This window comes from Salminus brasiliensis, chromosome 20 (assembly GCF_030463535.1).
Source record: "Salminus brasiliensis chromosome 20, fSalBra1.hap2, whole genome shotgun sequence".
NCBI lineage: Eukaryota > Metazoa > Chordata > Actinopteri > Characiformes > Bryconidae > Salminus > Salminus brasiliensis.
The window spans coordinates 6,096,627-6,114,488 of NC_132897.1; the positions used below are offsets into that span (position 1 = coordinate 6,096,627).

General features: G+C 41.4%; 1 protein-coding gene across 1 annotated transcript; it reads right to left on the reverse strand.

The window, feature by feature from the left end:
• Positions 1–5,535: 5,535 nt before the first annotated feature.
• p2rx2 (purinergic receptor P2X, ligand-gated ion channel, 2) lies at positions 5,536–17,458 on the reverse strand. Its single transcript, XM_072664831.1, has 12 exons — positions 17,319–17,458; positions 12,737–12,872; positions 11,121–11,192; positions 10,880–10,955; positions 10,649–10,745; positions 10,460–10,540; positions 9,393–9,531; positions 8,414–8,544; positions 7,513–7,603; positions 7,337–7,402; positions 6,994–7,071; positions 5,536–5,631 (listed from the first exon to the last, which is right to left on the reverse strand). Exons 1-12 carry the CDS (start codon positions 17,456–17,458, stop codon positions 5,536–5,538), a joined length of 1,203 nt encoding a protein of 400 aa, XP_072520932.1.
• Positions 17,459–17,862: the final 404 nt, after the last annotated feature.

Below are 17,862 nucleotides of genomic sequence, written 5' to 3' on the forward strand. Positions count from 1 at the left end.
ATAAGTTACAGTTAAGGGAATAGGACTTGTTTGTGGGGTTGTATGGGTTGTGTTGAACCTGACGATACGACACAGCTCGATACAGAAAGAAAGAAATTATTATTAACTTATAAAAGCCCAGTTATTTGAATATGATCACAATATAACATGTACATCTATATTTACATTATACATTTTATACTCTTACACTATATATAAGCCCCTTTATTTACTCTATATATAGGTTTACATTCATTTACAATGTATATGGTTATATTAATTTACATTAAATTTTTCAAGTAAATTTTTCTTTTCAACACACTTAAGATAATGAAATAAAGCAAATCAACAGGACATGCCGACGTTGTCAGAGAAAGAAATATTGATTTTAATGAAAATGATGTCTGTGTACTTCAAATTTTGCCTTCATCAAAGAAGCCACCTTTTGCAGCAGTTACAGCCTGGCAGACTCTAGGCATTCTAGCTGTAATGTGTGTGATTTCACCCCATGCTTCCTGTAGCATCTCCCACAACATGGATTGGCTTGATGCAGTCTTCCTCCGAACCATACGGTCAAGCTGCTCCCCCAACAGCTCAATAGGGTGTGAGAATTGCTGATAATAGGACTATATGCAAAATAAGCCTCTATACAAAAATAGGCTTTAATACAAACTTTTTATTCTTTAAAAATCATCTGATACACTTAAATTAATTGTGGAATGGACAATATTGTTTGTGAGATGCATGAAAATGTAAATGAGGGAAATTTGCAAGTGATCCTAAACTTTTGAGCTGTGTATATTGATTTACACTCTAGGCCCCTTTTTATTTATGCTTTATCGTTATATTAATTTATATTATGCATATTTTATATTGACATGATCTATATATTCATTTATGCTCTATATATAAGCCCCTCTTTAATGTATACTATACATTTATATTAATTTACACTCTATATAAAACATTGTAGTATATGTATTAAACATTATAAACAAGAAACAGTTAAAAAACACTGTTATTAATGATACTTTGATTACATCAATATTTTCTTTCACCCTTACTTGTTTGGAGAGTAAAAAGCATTGTCTAGTGCAGTGCTCCTGATGCCTTTAGCACTCTCCTCTTCCTGCAGTAAATCACACTTCTAATTCACATTTATATCTTCAGTTTCTGAGCGATTGTAAATTTATGACCAACTCCTGTGTTGTGCCATTTCAGCAATCACCAATATCCTTTTGCAACAATCAGCTAATTAGACCTACTCAGCATGATAGCCACTTTTCCCATTATCATATTAGTAGTTAATTTCAAAGCATCTTAAAGGGTTTGGTTTTAGCTGTCTGAAAGGCATCAGTACACACAACGTACAGAACTTGAAGCCTATCTGTGTGAATCAGTCCCACAATGATCCAGCCTTTCACTCCCAAGATAACCTTGTTTTCCCCCAGATGAGAGTGCTGCCACAAGATGAGTGATGCTCTAGGTTTCACTGATGGATCTACTTGAGAGTAATGTGAGTAGTATAACCTGTAAGAGAAGTTTTATTTCACGTAGGCATCAGCTTTGCCCTCCATGGTATATTTTGTTTTCAGGTGTGAGAGGTGGCGTGGTGCTGAACAGCTCTGCAGCGTGTTTTTCCACATTTACTAGAAAAAAAGGTGCAACACTCATTTTCCACATCGTTAAAACACTATAGGACAAAAGTTTTGGGACACCTGCTCATTCATTGTTTCTACTAAAATCAAGATTATTTAAGTAAGAAAAAAAAAAAGATTCTGCTTTTGTTGGAGTAACTGTCTCTACTGCCCAGGGAAGAAGACTTTCTACTAGATTTTGGAGGCGCATTGCTGTGAGGATTAGATTGCATTCAGCGACAAGAGCCTTTGTGAGGTCAGGGAGTTTGATGGATGATCACCACCCCAACCCATCCCCAACTCTGTCCAAAAGTATTGATTAAGCACCATCCATCATTCCAGAGACACAGTTCTTCCACTGCTCCACAGCTCAATGCTGGGGGTTTATACCCCTCTAGCCCACGCCTGGCATTAGTTTCATTCTATTGACAGTATGTCTCTACAGGGACTAGACAAGCTGTATGTGTGTGCATTTGCATATCTGTGTCAGTGATACATGCAACTTAGGTAAGTCGCTGAATGCACTAATTAGAAGGGATGTCCACAAACTATTGGACATTGTGTAAATTCATAAAAAAAATAACAGTAGAGTTTAGTGAGGTTTTGTGAGCCTAAATGCTGTTGCACTCTTAAGGCTAAAGGTTCCTAGATGGCTGTTGGCTTGGACATACAGGGCGTACCCATTTTTATAAGTAACAAATAGTTTTTCAAGCAGGGTTTCAAGATTGAAATATTATTTATTATGACCGCCGCTGGTAGGCTCTCTGTCTCTTCTGAGGGTCTCTCATGTATCATATTTCCTGGAAGCCACTGCCAGCGAGCCATCTGGGAGCATCCTGTCAGAGTAAAATGGGCAAGAAAAGGCAGGGGCTTATATTAGTCATGCAGTCATAGTCAGACGACTGGGCCTTTTTTCAAGTCAGTTCTAATGTATTTAGGCTGGGATTTTTGGGGGTTATTTTGGGCAGCGTAATGCAGTGAGTTTACTATATGGTGTGGGTAATTGGAGTACTGTAGAATTTTAACTAGTGCTGTCAACGTTAATGCTTTAACCCATGCATGTTTTTTTATTTTTTTTTGTATATAAAGCAAACTAGGTCACTCTCTTTGCTGGGACTAGTGATGTATTACACTTTATTTATGCTGAAATATGGATTCAATTTCATAACTAAGTCTCACTCTCCTACACTTACACACACACAGCTGCTCCTCTCTTAGCTCTTAGCTTAAACCAGTCCAATGACTGATCATCCATTTATATATCTAAAAGTTATTGAAGCCTTTTCTCTATTAAAGTTTCTGTGTCTGAGCTTCAAAACTACACTGAGATATTATAAGGATTCGGATTCAGTTTATTAGGTATACCACACATTTTATTTGTTCTCCTGCCCAAAATTCAATGACATGCTAGCTAGCTTTTTAATTTATGATTAATCAGAATTACCTTCAGAATATTGTTGTGATTAATGCCATTAAACATTTTTAATTGACCTTTTTGCTAATTGTATGTGAATTGTACAACCCCAATAGACACTATATGGACTAAAGTTTTGGGGCACGCCTCTTAATCAATTAAGTGAGTGTTTTTCAACCCTGGTTGTGGAGGCACTCTGCCCAGCACATTTTAGACTCCCTGCTTTACCACACCCCTGCAATTCTGTAAGAGCTTGTTACTGAGCTGATTAGTGGATTTAGGTGTGTTCAGGGTTGAGAAACACTGAAATAAGGCACCTATCCATGCAGGCTGTGAGTGGTATTATTGAAAAGTGGAAGAATTTAGGAACCACAACTCAGCCATGAAATGTCAGCTCATGCAAAGTTACAGAGCAGGGCGCTGAGCTCCGAGCATAGTGCAGAAAAGTCTCCAGCGGTCTGCTGACTAAATAACTGCAGAGCTAGAAAAGGGGGACCAACTCCATATTAATGCCTTATAAGATAAGATAAGATAAGATAGTCCTTTATTAGTCCCGCAGTGGGGAAATTCCCAATGGATTTAGAACGGGATATCATAAGTGTAATATGTTGCTGTCCCAATACTTTTGTCCATATACAGTGCAAGTCCATCAAAATTTTTGATTTTCTTACTTTTCCACATTTACAGCTGGTATATAAACGTCAAACACGACTCCAGAAACTGTAGCCAGGCTCATAAACATGCTCTGCAGAAAGCACCGATCTGGTTTCAGTCTCTAGGCATGTCTCAAGAGGTGCGGTTTTAAAGCAATCTCTTCGGAGGCTGATCCATAAACTTCAAAAGTGTGAGCTGGAGAAATCGATTGGTTGCTATTAATCACAGTAAGGAAGGCCTGGGTGGATGCAGCCTCCTTCCCCCTCAATCTCATTATGAAAGCCAATCTCACAGGAAGAGTCGTCATTATCACATTATGCTTCAGAGAGTGGATCTCCAATGAGAAGCCTTATCTTTTATCTTCCTTTCAATGACAGTGGTTCTCGGAAAAGAACAATGCTTGTGGGGGAAAATGACTGGGGCTTAATATCACTGTTGCCTTTTTTAGGTCCAGAACTCACTTAAAGTGTTTAGCGAGAACTGGAACATGTGGGGACCCATTTCGGCTTACACATGGTTTGTGGATCAAGTCGAGTATTGGAACGGCAAGGCCAGACATTCATGTTTGAGGTCAGTTAATGGCTGTGAAATAAGGTCGTCTCTATCAGATCCAGTGGACTGGAATCAGAGCCGGTCCTGCTGCATTTTAATGAAATGGGTATTGGCTATTTTAACCCCTGTCCTGTTAGTTCAGTTTGACCACGGTCCTCAAGACACCATTAACAGACATTACAGCCCAGCTGGCAACAGTTTGGACATTCTCAGCAAGTAAATAAAAGAGTTGAGAGTCTGCAGTGTGGAGCTATTTTATGGCGACAATGACCCAAAACACCCTGCCAACACACCCAAGGACTTTATTGAAGGCCAACTGGAAGTTTTAGACTGGCCTACTGAATCACCAGACCTTAACCCAATTAAGGAGACTCCTGAAGAGTAGACTGAAGGGAGAAACCCACCAAATCAACTGAACATATCACAAAAACAAAGCAACAGTTTAAAGGTGTCAGCACGTCGCCAGCTTGACGGAGCAAGCGAGAGGTATTCAGTCAAACACTGTGTTATTTACATTTATTTCTGTTATGGCAATCTGTTCCTATACTTTTGCTTTTGCTAAAAACTGGGTGGTCTACCACCAAAATGCCATAGTCTAGCGCTATATCTACAGGTAAACTATCGAGAAAGCTGAAATTCTCATCTATCATTTCTTGATCATCATTTGAAACCATCTCAAAAACAAAAAAAAATGTCTTTGCTGTCCCAACACTTTCAGAAGAGACCACAGGTGCACTTTGTAGGTTCTCAACCTTGTCCGTCGATGAGAAGGGACCACCGCTTCCCAGACAGGAGTGTTACTTGGTTGAAAACAGTGACCCTGTGGTTAGAAACTGATCGCTAATGAAGGGCTAGATGATGTGTAGTCCAACTCTAACCATTCCTGAGCTAAGTTAAATAAATGTTTCCAATAAATTGGCCAGCAGGCATATAGCTCACGTGAGCCAAAATAGCTCCCTTGTTGGTTGGCGGTTGGAGTCATACATGCAACAATGTGATCAATATATTGCCAATATGTCTTGTTTATTAGCGTTACGATTAACTGAAATGTAGGGTTGGATGCTGTAGGTTGAAGCCAGAATGAGCAGAAGCTTGTTTTCTCAGGACGCTGCTGTATCAGCCGTGGGTGCAGACTGGGCTCCATGTCCATTCGTTTATTCAGAGGGTAATAATTCAGTCATTTTTGTTGGCTGTTCGCATAAAAAATATTCTTCATGGTTGTTTCTTTCGTCACTGTCAGGACATCTGACATGGGATCAGTCAGCAGCATGATTACTCCGAACAAACAGCGGTGGAGCCTCAGAGTGGGACACCATCGGAGAGGTCAGAGTGGGTGGAGCCAAAGCTTGTGAGGGTGATCTCTGTCACTGTTGGTTGGCTTGGCTGCTTGGATGCCTGCATTTTAAGGTAAGAATAAAAAAAAAAATTAGTGACGACTTTAGGCCCCTAAGATGATCCCAGTGCATATTTACTGTATGATGAGTTACTATATGTACATGATTACACTGTATATTCCATCCAAGGTCATCTAATAAGCACTGTTTTTATGAAACAGCCATTGATTAGTAATGTATGGCCCTGTTTACACCTGCTCACTTCATGTGACTGGTATCTGTGTTGTGATTCTGATAAGATTTTAGCCACATGCATTTACAGCCTGGTCAGCATAGTCAGGGTATGCATGTGACATCACCGGCAGCGGGAGTTACTGCAGCGGTAGCAGTAGCATTCGGGATGAATTGGAAAGAGCTGTTGTTTGACTGACTGTACCAACAGACTCAGCAACAATTCGGAGCTTCCTTTTTCAGACTGACGAAAGCTCAAGAAAAGAGTCGCAAGTGAATTGCTGCAATTCTTGGAATCCAGGCTCAGAAACGAGTGGAAGCCCACTGATTAGTGAATTAACGCTCTGAAAACCAAGCCTGTCTTTGTTGCGAATTTAGCAACATGCTAAGTTCGATTACAAAGGAAAGCAAGCAAACCTGGATGAAGCAGTCTACTAAATGTTCCTGAGATATGAGGTTTTACCCTCTAAACAGGTGTGATTTGAGCATTTAGCTGTATGTTCCTGGATACACATGGATGTTTAGGGACCTGCATTGGTTCAATGGTAATTTGGTTGCAGAATGTTTTGCCACTTAGTCCGACTAAAGGGGACGTGTTCCAGCAGGGACGTGACTTCAATGCATACCGTCTATTCCTGTGTGGGACGGAATATGCAAATCCACTCGTTACACAGCAAGCAGTTGTTTATCCGTTCAGCCTCTTCCTGTGCTGTGCTAAACATTTGTCGCTGAGTCGAAATTCCGACTTTTACATGCCGTCTTGTGTTTTTTGGCTAAGCTTTGGAGACCCATACAGACGAGAAAACAGCTGTTTAGACTGATTAATGATCAGCAGTGATGCACTCCATAGGATGGAGTTTAGGTTGTACTGGGAGGGGTTTGGTTGTCAGATGTTGTTTATATGCGTCCTGGGTACGTTTTCATGTGGCTTGACCTTATCCGGATATAATCGCAAAACTCAAGACGGATGAAGTGACCAGGTGCAAATGAGGTCGATGTGTATTAGTCATGTAGTGCCAAAATCGAATTGACAGAATGTCTCCTTTATCTTAAATGTAGTTGATCAACCAAGACATGTTGAGTGTCTGAAGTTAGGAGGCCGTTAGCACGGTGCAGACTATACACCTACATCTTAACACGCTTGCCTTAATCTCTGCATATTTAATTATACTTCTGTACGGATTTCACTCACATCATCAAACTTCCTCTCACTGTAGACTTCGTTCTTGTCGATAAATGTTAGCATGATCCAGTCACAGATAATAGAGCACTGATGGAGAGAGGAAGAACGGTTAACGTCTTAAAAATCATCATCACCAAACAAACAAGTCTATAGTTCACTGTCACGCAAAAACGCTCATTGTTCACTTTCTTAATGTGAATCTGAGTATCAGAGCTATTTCATGATGAATAGACCAATAGAAATGCTCCCAAATGACTTGGAATAAAGTCTTTTTACACTGACGTCCATTAAAAAGAGCAGTTTTGAAGATACAAGGTTTTTGTGCAACAGTGATGATATAATCTATACTTACTATTCCTACCGATGTCATTGCTGTGACAGTATTGATGATGGTTGGGATGAGGCTAAATTTTCCTGCCTGAAAAAATCACACACCAAAAATCTGTTTACTTGAACAGAACTGCACTGCAGGTAAAGACAATGAACATGTGTCTCAATTATTAGCATTAATTTTCACCAGGATCTCACCTGTCCGTGTACAATAATATCCAGACGAATCCCATAAGCTTTTATAAGTGATCTGTACTCGTGGCCGTCCTTATGGTAGTACTTGGCAAACCTAATAACAAAATGTCAAACTGAGCACAAATTGCTCTACATGGCATGAATGAACTACATGTCCACAGCAGTATGTTACAAATACACTATATGGACAAAAGTACTGTCTCTGAATTCAGGTGTTTTCTTTAGTCCCGCTGCCACAGGTGTAGAATACCAAGCACCTAGCCATGCAGTCCGCCTTTCCACACATTACTGAAAGAATGGTGAAATTTCTTCCCTCCTAGATCTTCCACCATCAGCTGTGAGTGGTATTATTGAAAAGTCTCCAACGCTCTGCTGACTTCAGACCTGCTGCTGTTAGAGCTGCAAAGGGGGACCAGCTCCATATTAATAACTATGGATTTAGAATGGGATGTCATTAAAGCTCCTGTAGGTGTAGGTGTCCCAATACTTTTGTCCATATAATGTCCATTATGTTATATTGTACTTATGTATAGTTTTATATAGGTGTGTAGGTTAGATATATAGAAGTAGAGTAGTGTGATAGTGCTATTTGAGTTACTGATTACTACTTCTGTACCTGCAGCAGAACTTCTCCTTGTTTCGTAAATACAGCAGTGAAGTAATGCTAAACTTCTAAACTAATAGATGTAACCAATAAAAACCTGTAACCATAAAAATGCTCAGGAAAATACAAATCCATCAGTACCTTTGCTTATAGAATAATTAGGTTTAGAAAAATTACCTCTAAGTATATTAGAATAATTACCAATTACCCCTGGAGACATATATATACAGTATATTTAAATTTAGCCAGGCTGTGGTTACTGGTTTTACGGAGCGTACAGACAGTGCAAATCCTCCCTACCTGTAGTGATACCCAGAGCTGGGCAGATTTTTCCTGAGGTCCAGCCTCCTGAAGGAATAACTGGGAATGCATTCTGATGGGTCCACATCAAAGTCACATTTCCAATTGATGAACACTCCAATCACTCCACCCTGAGAAACAGTCATTCAAACTGTTTTTACTCTGGAGGTACACACTCACTGGCCACTTTATTAGAAACACCCACCTTAATGTTTTCACTCGCTGGCCACTTTATTAGAAACACCCACTTTGTATTCCATTCACTGGCCACTATTAGAAACTCATACCTTGTACTTCCACTCATTGGCCACTTTATTAGAAACACCTACCTTGTACTTCCACTCATTGGCCACCTTATTGGAAACATCTATCTTAATGCTTTCACACTTTATTAGAAACATTCATCTTGTACTTCCACTCACTGGCCACTTTATTAGAAACACCTACTTTGTACTTCCACTCACTGGCCACTTTATTAGAAACACCTACCTTGTACTTCCACTCACTGGCCACTTTATTAGAAACACCTACTTTGTACTTCCACTCACTGGCTACTTTATTACAAACATCTACCTTAATACTTTCACACTGGCCACTTTATTAGAAACATCTACCTTAATACTTTCACACTGGCCACTTTATTAGAAACACCTACCTTAATGCTTTCACACTGGCCACTTTATTAGAAACACCTACCTTAATGCTTTCACACTGGCCACTTTATTAGAAACACCTACCTTAATACTTTCACACTGGCCACTTTATTAGAAACACCTACCTTAATGCTTTCACACTGGCCACTTTATTAGAAACACCTATCTTAATGCTTTCACACTGCCCACTTTATTAGAAACACCTATCTTAATGCTTTCACACTGCCCACTTTATTAGAAACACCTACCTTAATGCTTTCACACTGGCCACTTTATTAGAAACATCTACCTCTACAGCTAAACACATACAGGGTTAAAGGACTCACAGTCTCGCAGAGTTCACTGAACTTCTCTCGGGCATGCTCAGCGATGTAGCCCAGTCTGAACACAGGGCAGTAGGGGTTGGTCTCTGGGTGATAATGACATTTCAGGAGCTTCTTTGGCTTTCTTGGCTTGATGTTCCCCCTCGAATGAGAGACAGAGAACACGTTTCAGTGAGCCATTCTAGGAATAATTTACAGTTGTCATTTAATAGACTGGAGTGGCCACTAGAACATGTAGTCTAGGCGATGCTCTAAAATATGCAGAAGGCTCAGAGCTTAATTAGCAGATTAGGCCTGAGGCATGTCACCAGTTAGGGACTATGGACTGGATCAGATGTCCAAACTGTTTAAACCTTGTGCTAACATTTCAGCAAACATGGGCTCCTCTAAGCAACTGTCTCAAGATCTGAAAGCAAACAGAATGGATGCCTGTAAGGCAGGGGAAGAGTATAGGAAGATGGACACAACATGGACAAAAGTATTGGGACACCTGCTCATTCATTGTTTCTTCTAAAAAAAAACCAATCAAGGGTATTAAAATGTTAATCCTGCTTTTGTTGAATTAACTGTTTCCACTGTCCAGAAATGGCGTCATACTATACTGTGCAGCATTACTGTGAGGATTTGATTGCATTCCGTGCATTAGTGAGGTCCTGAGGATGTTGGATGATCCCCAGCTCATTGTTTGGAATGAGCTCCCCAGCTCATTCCAAAAGTATTGGATAGAGCACTATTCATCATTCCAGAAAAGATAGTAGTTCCACTGTATGCTGGGGGGCTTTATACCCCTCTAGTCCACACCTGGCATTAGGCATGGTGCCAACAGGTGCATGTTTATCTGCTGCAGAGAGTCCTGTTCTATTGGCAGTGCTTCTCTACAAGGACTAGACCAGCTGTGTGTGTGTGTGCATGTGTGCATTTATGTCTACATCTATGTTCGCAATGGGGGGCAATGTAAAATAGCTGAATGCATTTCTTAGAAGGGGTGTCCACAAACATTTGGACATTCAGTGTACATCTTTTTTTGTACTAACATACAGTTCTTCTGACATCTGAGGTCACTGACTCACCTGAGGACTTTAAACTTTGGGAAGTGGATGGCATTCTTTATGAAGACCGTGAAGTTGATGGCTTGTACCAGCGGTGGCTCCCTGTAGGAAACAGAGACCGGGCTCAGGATGAAACGGAGGTATTCTGAATGCAGTCTTCAACAACAAGCAGAACCTTCAACCATAACCAGCTCATGTGGTTTCAATCACCTCACTGCTGCAAACTCCTCTATGGGGCACCAGCTTTTGATCTCGCAGGTTTTGAAGGTGTGGTTGTAGTAAGGCACACACCGCCCTGTTTTCTGTCCTGTTACAGAAACAGTCAGTTTTACACTGCATTACATTCAGTGCTGTTCACCTCAGCCAGTCAACAATTTAAACTTCCCAGAGTCTGCTTGCTTTCCTCATTTACTTTTTATTAGGTTGCACTCAGGTCCTTACCATGGCCATCAAAGTCCATCTCGCCCTCAACGCAGTCATCATCTGTTGTGCAGTTTGCGCTGGGCACACTATAATGCTGAACAAACACACACACACACACACACACTTGGCAAATGAAACTGCTGAACATGTTTGATGTTTCTCGCTTCGAGATTGCTATAGCAATATTTGAAGATCATGTAAGAGATTTGGCCGGTACTCTTTTTCTGTGTGATGCATCTGCTTGTGTGTGTGGACTGACCTCAGCACACGTGTCCTGTCTCTGGTTGTATGTAACCTCTCTCCTCAGTATCGTGCTGATGACATCTCCACCCTGGGAATTGAGCACAGAGATGTGTGAGAGGGGAGATAGAGGTATTTGGGAGTTGCTGGCCTCCAAAATGTCCAGTGTAAGGCAAATCTAGTGATTGTCTGTACTGACTCTTGGCACTTGGCCTGATTTGGCACTTGGCCTGAGAATAGCTGGTACTGACTCAAGACTTAAGATCTGTCTGAACTGACTCAGGACTTAGGACTGCCTGTACTGACTTACAACATGACTTTGGGACTTGCCTGTATTGACTCAGGACTTGCCTTGGTACTTGCCTTGGGACTTGCCTGTATTGACTCAGGTCTTAGGACTGTCTGTACTGACTTACAACACAGCTTTGGGACTTGGCTGTATTGACTCAGGTCTTAGGACTGTCTGTACTGACTTACAACACAGCTTTAGGACTTGCCTGTATTGACTCAGGACTTGAAATTGCCTGTACTGACTTGGGACATGGCTTTGAGACTTGCCTATACTGACTCAAGACTTGACTTGAGACCTGCCTGTACTGACTCAGGACATGACTTGAGACCTGCCTGTACTGACTCAGGACTTAACTTGAGATTTGCCTGGACAGACTCAGAACTTGACTTGAGACCTGCCTGTACTGACTCAGGACATGACTTGATCCTGCCTGTACTGACTCAGGACTTGACTTGAGACCTGCCTGTACTGACTCAGGACATGACTTGAGACCTGCCTGTACTGACTCTGGACTTGACTTGAGACCTGCCTGTACTAACTCAGGACATGACTTGAGACCTGCCTGTACTAACTCAGGACTTGACTTGAGACCTGCCTGTACTAACTCAGGACATGACTTGAGACCTGCCTGTACTGACTCAGGACATGACTTGAGACCTGCCTTCACTGACTCAGGACATGACTTGAGACCTGCCTTCACTGACTCAGGACATGACTTGAGACCTGCCTGTACTGACTCTGGACTTGACTTGAGACCTGCCTGTACTAACTCAGGACATGACTTGAGACCTGCCTGTACTGACTCAGGACATGACTTGAGACCTGCCTGTACTGACTCAGGACATGACTTGAGACCTGCCTGTACTGACTCTGGACTTGACTTGAGACCTGCCTGTACTAACTCAGGACATGACTTGAGACCTGCCTGTACTGACTCAGGACTTGACTTGAGACCTGCCTGTACTGACTCAGGACTTGACTTGAGACCTGCCTGTACTGACTCAGGACATGACTTGAGACCTGCCTGTACTGACTCAGGACTTGACTTGAGACCTGCCTGTACTAACTCAGGACTTAACTTGAGACCTGCCTGTACTGACTCAGGACATGACTTGAGATCTGCCTGTACTGACTCTGGACTTGACTTGAGACCTGCCTGTACTGACTCAAAACTTCACTTGAGACCTGCCTGTACTGACTCAGAAGTTGACTTCTGATCTGTCTGACTTATGACTTGACTTGAGACCTAAAACAGACATTCTTAATGATTCATTGTTATTTATATTGCTTCTTTTACAGTTTATTTCACAGTGCTGTATTTAGTGAGTTTCCTCCTTTCTCACCTCAGATGGTCTGACATACTCTGTGGTGTCCCGTATGCTGTCCCCCAGAATGCCCACCCCTCTCATCTCGGTGTAGATCGAACTCTCTGGCCGTGTCTCGATGTCCTGATACGCCTTCTGACTGATAAACACATACCTACCCGAGAGGAAAGACATATCAAATCAGATGATCCTGAAGTAATGTTAACACACAGTAGGGCATGTGCATCTTATACTAGGAGAACAGTGCCAGTCTGCCATTGTGAATAAATTACACAAGAACCTCTAATGACAGATGTCTTATAAGGTTCAAATTTCTAATGCAACTGTTGTAATAAAGATATCAGTAGTCAAAAGTTCAGAGGTTTGCTATGTATTTGCAAAAAACAGCTAGTCTAGTTGGGCTGGTCTAATAGTGTCTGTTGATAGTTCTAATAGTGACACTTATAAAGCGCATGCAAATGTGGACAACCCTTCTAACTGGTGGTTTAGGCTATTTCAAACACTTCCATTGCTAAGGGGTGCATAAAATCAAGTTCATAGCCACGGGTCATCAATGAACTGACTTGCCCAATCCAAATCCTTTTATTGTGAAGTGGAAGCATCTAGAGGCAACAACAACTGCTCTTTAAGGGTTCTGTAGCAAAGGCCTTGGTGCTGTATAGAACCATGACAACTCAAAGAACCTCTTAAATGCTAACAATGGTCCTTCCCATTGTTGAAAGCCCCTGTATATTGTAGATGGTTCTATGCAGAACCTTTTAAAGGGGTTCAAATAACCCTTTTTACACGGTTATTGGTCACAGAAGCTTACCAAGTGGGGCTGCTAGTACTAGTAAAAATCATCTATCCTCATTACTGAGTTCTAAACTGCCTCTGGAGGCAACGTTCATCAGGAGCTCATTGGATTAGGTTTCCATGGTCAAGTAGCTGCATGCAGGCCTAACATCACCAATATCAAGCTTTGGCTTGAGTGGTGTAAAGCACACTTCCCAGTGGAATCCACAGCAGCGAAGGCGTGTTCTGGGTTTGCCGGATGCCAGGAGAATATTACCACGACTGAATGCTTAATGGAGGAGGAGTAATGATCTAGAGGTGTTTTCATGGTTTGGGCCCTTAGTTCCAATAAAGGGAGTGTTAGTTCTACGCCATGTTCTTCTAAAATGTAGGAAATGTGTGTTTGCTCTGCAGAGGAGCCCACAGGTTGAGATGGAGGTCAGTTAGCAGGCACAGACACTACTGCACCATGTGTGCAGATAATCATTCATCTCGTTATTATGGCGTCTGTAAATGATTGGGGTTAGGTAAAGGTAGGGTTGGTTAGCGATGGACCTAACATCTGCAGGAAAGTAGATCTCCAAGAGCAGGCATTGGTGACCACTGTCCTAGGGAATGATGGTCCTTTTACTTTGTGGTAACTGTTTATTGTCCACAAAACATGACCCATACAACATAGTTAATGAGGAAGAACTAGACTGGCCTGCATGGAGCTCTGACCTCAAACCTGTCTAATGAATTCCTGACCTCACTGATGCTCTTGTGGCTTAAAGGAGGCAAACCTCTGTCACAATGCTTTTAACATAAAGGCTTCCCAAGAAGCGACGAGACCCCAGCAATAGAGGATAAGCTCTACATTTGCCATCAGTTCTTAAAGTATAAGGATCTGAGCCACTTTGACCAGGCCCAAGGCCTTGCGATGGCTAGAGGACTGTGTCAGAGCATCTCCAGAACATCAGGCAGGTCTTGTCAGGTCTTCCTGACTACCAAAAGTGGTCCAATGAAGGATAACTGGTGAACTGGTGACTACATCATAGAGATATAGATGTGGTCTATATTGGTGCCAGATTCCAGAGGATGCCTTCAGAGGTCTGGTGGAGTCAGAGCTGTCTTGGCAGTATAAAGGGGACCTACACAACACTAGGCGGGTGGTTTTAATGTTATGGCTAATCGATGTACATCTTTAACCCAAGGAACTTTACACATATCAATGCATTTGAGACACTTTAGAGCCAGAGCTGAGCTATATAAGCTCACTTACTCTCAGACTAATGGCTGTCAGAAGATCTCCACTGTAACTGAATTAATCCATCAAATTGCTCTCCCAGAACCCCTTTCCTTCATCCATCACAGCAGCACTGAACATTGTCTGAACTCCTATTTAAAGCACTGCCAGACTTTAATATATCAGTGCTCTTTTAGAGTACGTTTGGATGACAGTACTTAACAAGCGAGGCTGTCCTTGGGTGACCTTAATCGTTTCAGCTTGAAATAAGTAATAAGTATATGCCCTCTTATGGTATTTCAGTGGTATTATGGCAGTCATGGTTACTGTACAGTATACAGCCTTAATGAAATGCTACAATTATTTTAAAAAGTAGCACAATTTTATTGTAAATTCAACTAATTTGTCTCATTGTATGATCTTATACTCAGCGTAGCCAATCATGGTTTCACTGGCAACGTCTCAGTCTAGTCAGAGTATTCAGACATCAGCTTGATCCATTTTCCAAGTAGCTTTTACTTGGAGATCCAGATCTACATAGATGCAGGTTAGGAGTAATGATGGGCTACATTATAACTTGTTAGTCTGTATATCGTAGGCTTGGTGTGGTCAATTTGCCACTTTGACCCAGGGATCACTGGTTGAAATCCCAAGGATCGCTGGTTTGAATCCTGGACTAAGGTGCTGACACTTTAACTTGAGGATCGCTGGTTCGAATCCTGGACTAAGGTGCTGACACTTTAACCCGAGGATCGCTGGTTCAAATCCTGGACTAAGGTGCTGACACTTTAACTTGAGGATCGCTGGTTCGAATCCTGGACTAAAATGCTGCGACTTTAACTTGAGGATCGCTGGTTCAAATCCTGGACTAAGGTGCTGCCATTTTAACTTGAGGATCGCTGGTTCGAATCCTGGACTAAGGTGCTGCCACTTTAACTTGAGGATCGCTGGTTCGAATCCTGGACTAAGGTGCTGCCACTTTAACTTGAGGATCGCTGGTTCGAATCCTGGACTAAGGTGCTGCCACTTTAACTTGAGGATCGCTGGTTCGAATCCTGGACTAAGATGCTGCATCGGGCATCCGGGCATCTGGGCATCCGGGACTTTCCTCCGAGTGCATTGGATGCATGATGATGAGTTGGGAAAGAGGCAGTGGCTGGTTACGCATGTGATGGAGGAGGCTTGTGTCAGTCGTCACCCTCTCAGTGTGAGGAGCATTACATGTGATAGGGCAGAGTACTAACAAGTGGGATGGGTAATTTGGCTGAAAAAAGATTCTGTAGATCGAATGATGTCCGAAATGGCGACTTTACAGGAGGATGGAAAGACCTTCTTAACTTTTAATGGAAGTCAGTGGGAAAAGGTTTTATTCCAAGCCATTTTGGTGCATTTCTATTGGTCCATTCATTATGAAATTTGGACACATTGTTAAGAATAATGTTTTAAAAATTTGTCATAAAGGCAATTTATAATATACAAGGTTTTTGCATGATAGTGACGATATATAATAAATCTGGTCCCCCATTTCTGGAGAATGTAAATAATTGGGCAATTCTAGTTTAGGGATTTTAATTATTTGCAGTCAGTGGATTCCTAAAGCCTAAGAATAATAATCATCACTATATGTTGGGTATCTTTCTTGAGGTTGCCTGCTAGGCCTGTAATTTGTGTAATTGCATCTATTTTCCACTTGATAAATAGTGTCTGTGTCCTCAGGATGGACTTTAGGAAACCCCCTTATGACTTTTCCAGTCAAAAACACTCTCAGGCTCATGTTCAGGCTCTGGAAAAAAAAGCCATGGTTGCTTTTGGGTCATTGTACTGCCTCAAAGTGAAGCAGTGCTCACTGGATTTTGAGGTGTTAGACTGGATATGAGCAGATCCGATATCTATGTTCACTCCTGAATTCATCTTTTCAGCAATGACTTCATCATGATCCGACGGCATCATCATGTAAAGACGGATGACGCAGTTTCATCCCTAACAACAAGTTAGAGGACAAGTGATTCTGTTAAACTGCAGGCACACCAGCAACTTCCTACACCACCACATTTCATAGAATTGCTTTAAACCATGAGCAGCTCCAGCACCACCACCACCATCTAAAAAACAACAGAAGTGTCTGTTGTCCAATTACATTTTCCTCCCAAATGTAAATAAGATACAAGTAAGAAAGGTTGTGGTTTCTACACAATTCACTCAACGTAAATGTAAATGCCCTCAAGCTGGCATTCTGCTCATAGGCATTGTTTTCTGAGGGATAGAACCAAAAAAATAGAAATTTAACAACTAAAAAAGATGTATAGTAGTGCTACAGCAATTTCTATACAATTCAGCAATACAGCATCTTACTATAGAATCACTGTTTGTAGCTATTATAGAAATATTACACATCATTATAGACAATTTTTTGGTTCTGCTGGTAGTTTCTACTGTAATGTATCCAAATACTTTCACTAAAAGTCATAATTTCCTTGTCAATAGTAATATTTATACAACATACTACAGCAATATAGATATACAGCAGTATTTCCAATGAATAGTAATTACAGCTAGTAACAGCTTGTTAACAGTTTAATAGATAGACATGCAAATACCTACCAAATGAAATACGTAATTACCAGAAACTGTACAATTCTGTAAATGACGCCCAGTGTCCTGTTCTTCACTACCATTATCTTTGGAGTCTCATAGTCCCAGAAACCCAGGAAAAACTCCCTGAAGAACTCCTTCAGTCCCATATTGAACACAGACGCCAATATTCCTACACAGCAGATACTGATCTCCTTTATCTTCTTGCGCACCTCAAGTAGCTGATCTGGAAGGCTGCTGAAAGGCTCCCGTCTGTCTCTCTCTCTCTCTCCAGCTCCCATGAAACCCTTCATCTCATTATGCGGTTCCTCTGCACATCCGTGTTGGTCATTAATGCCATACTCAGGAAACAACTGTGGGACAGTCAACACAAGAGACTTAAAATAAAATTATGAAGATCTCCTTCCATATTATTTCATTTGCTCTGAATACACACACACACACACACACACACACACACAGTGTACTCAAGCTTTACTTTATAACTGTACACAATGTCTATATAACACTGTGCATCTTTTGGGGTGTGTAGCTATAGAGGATTTTGTCTAAT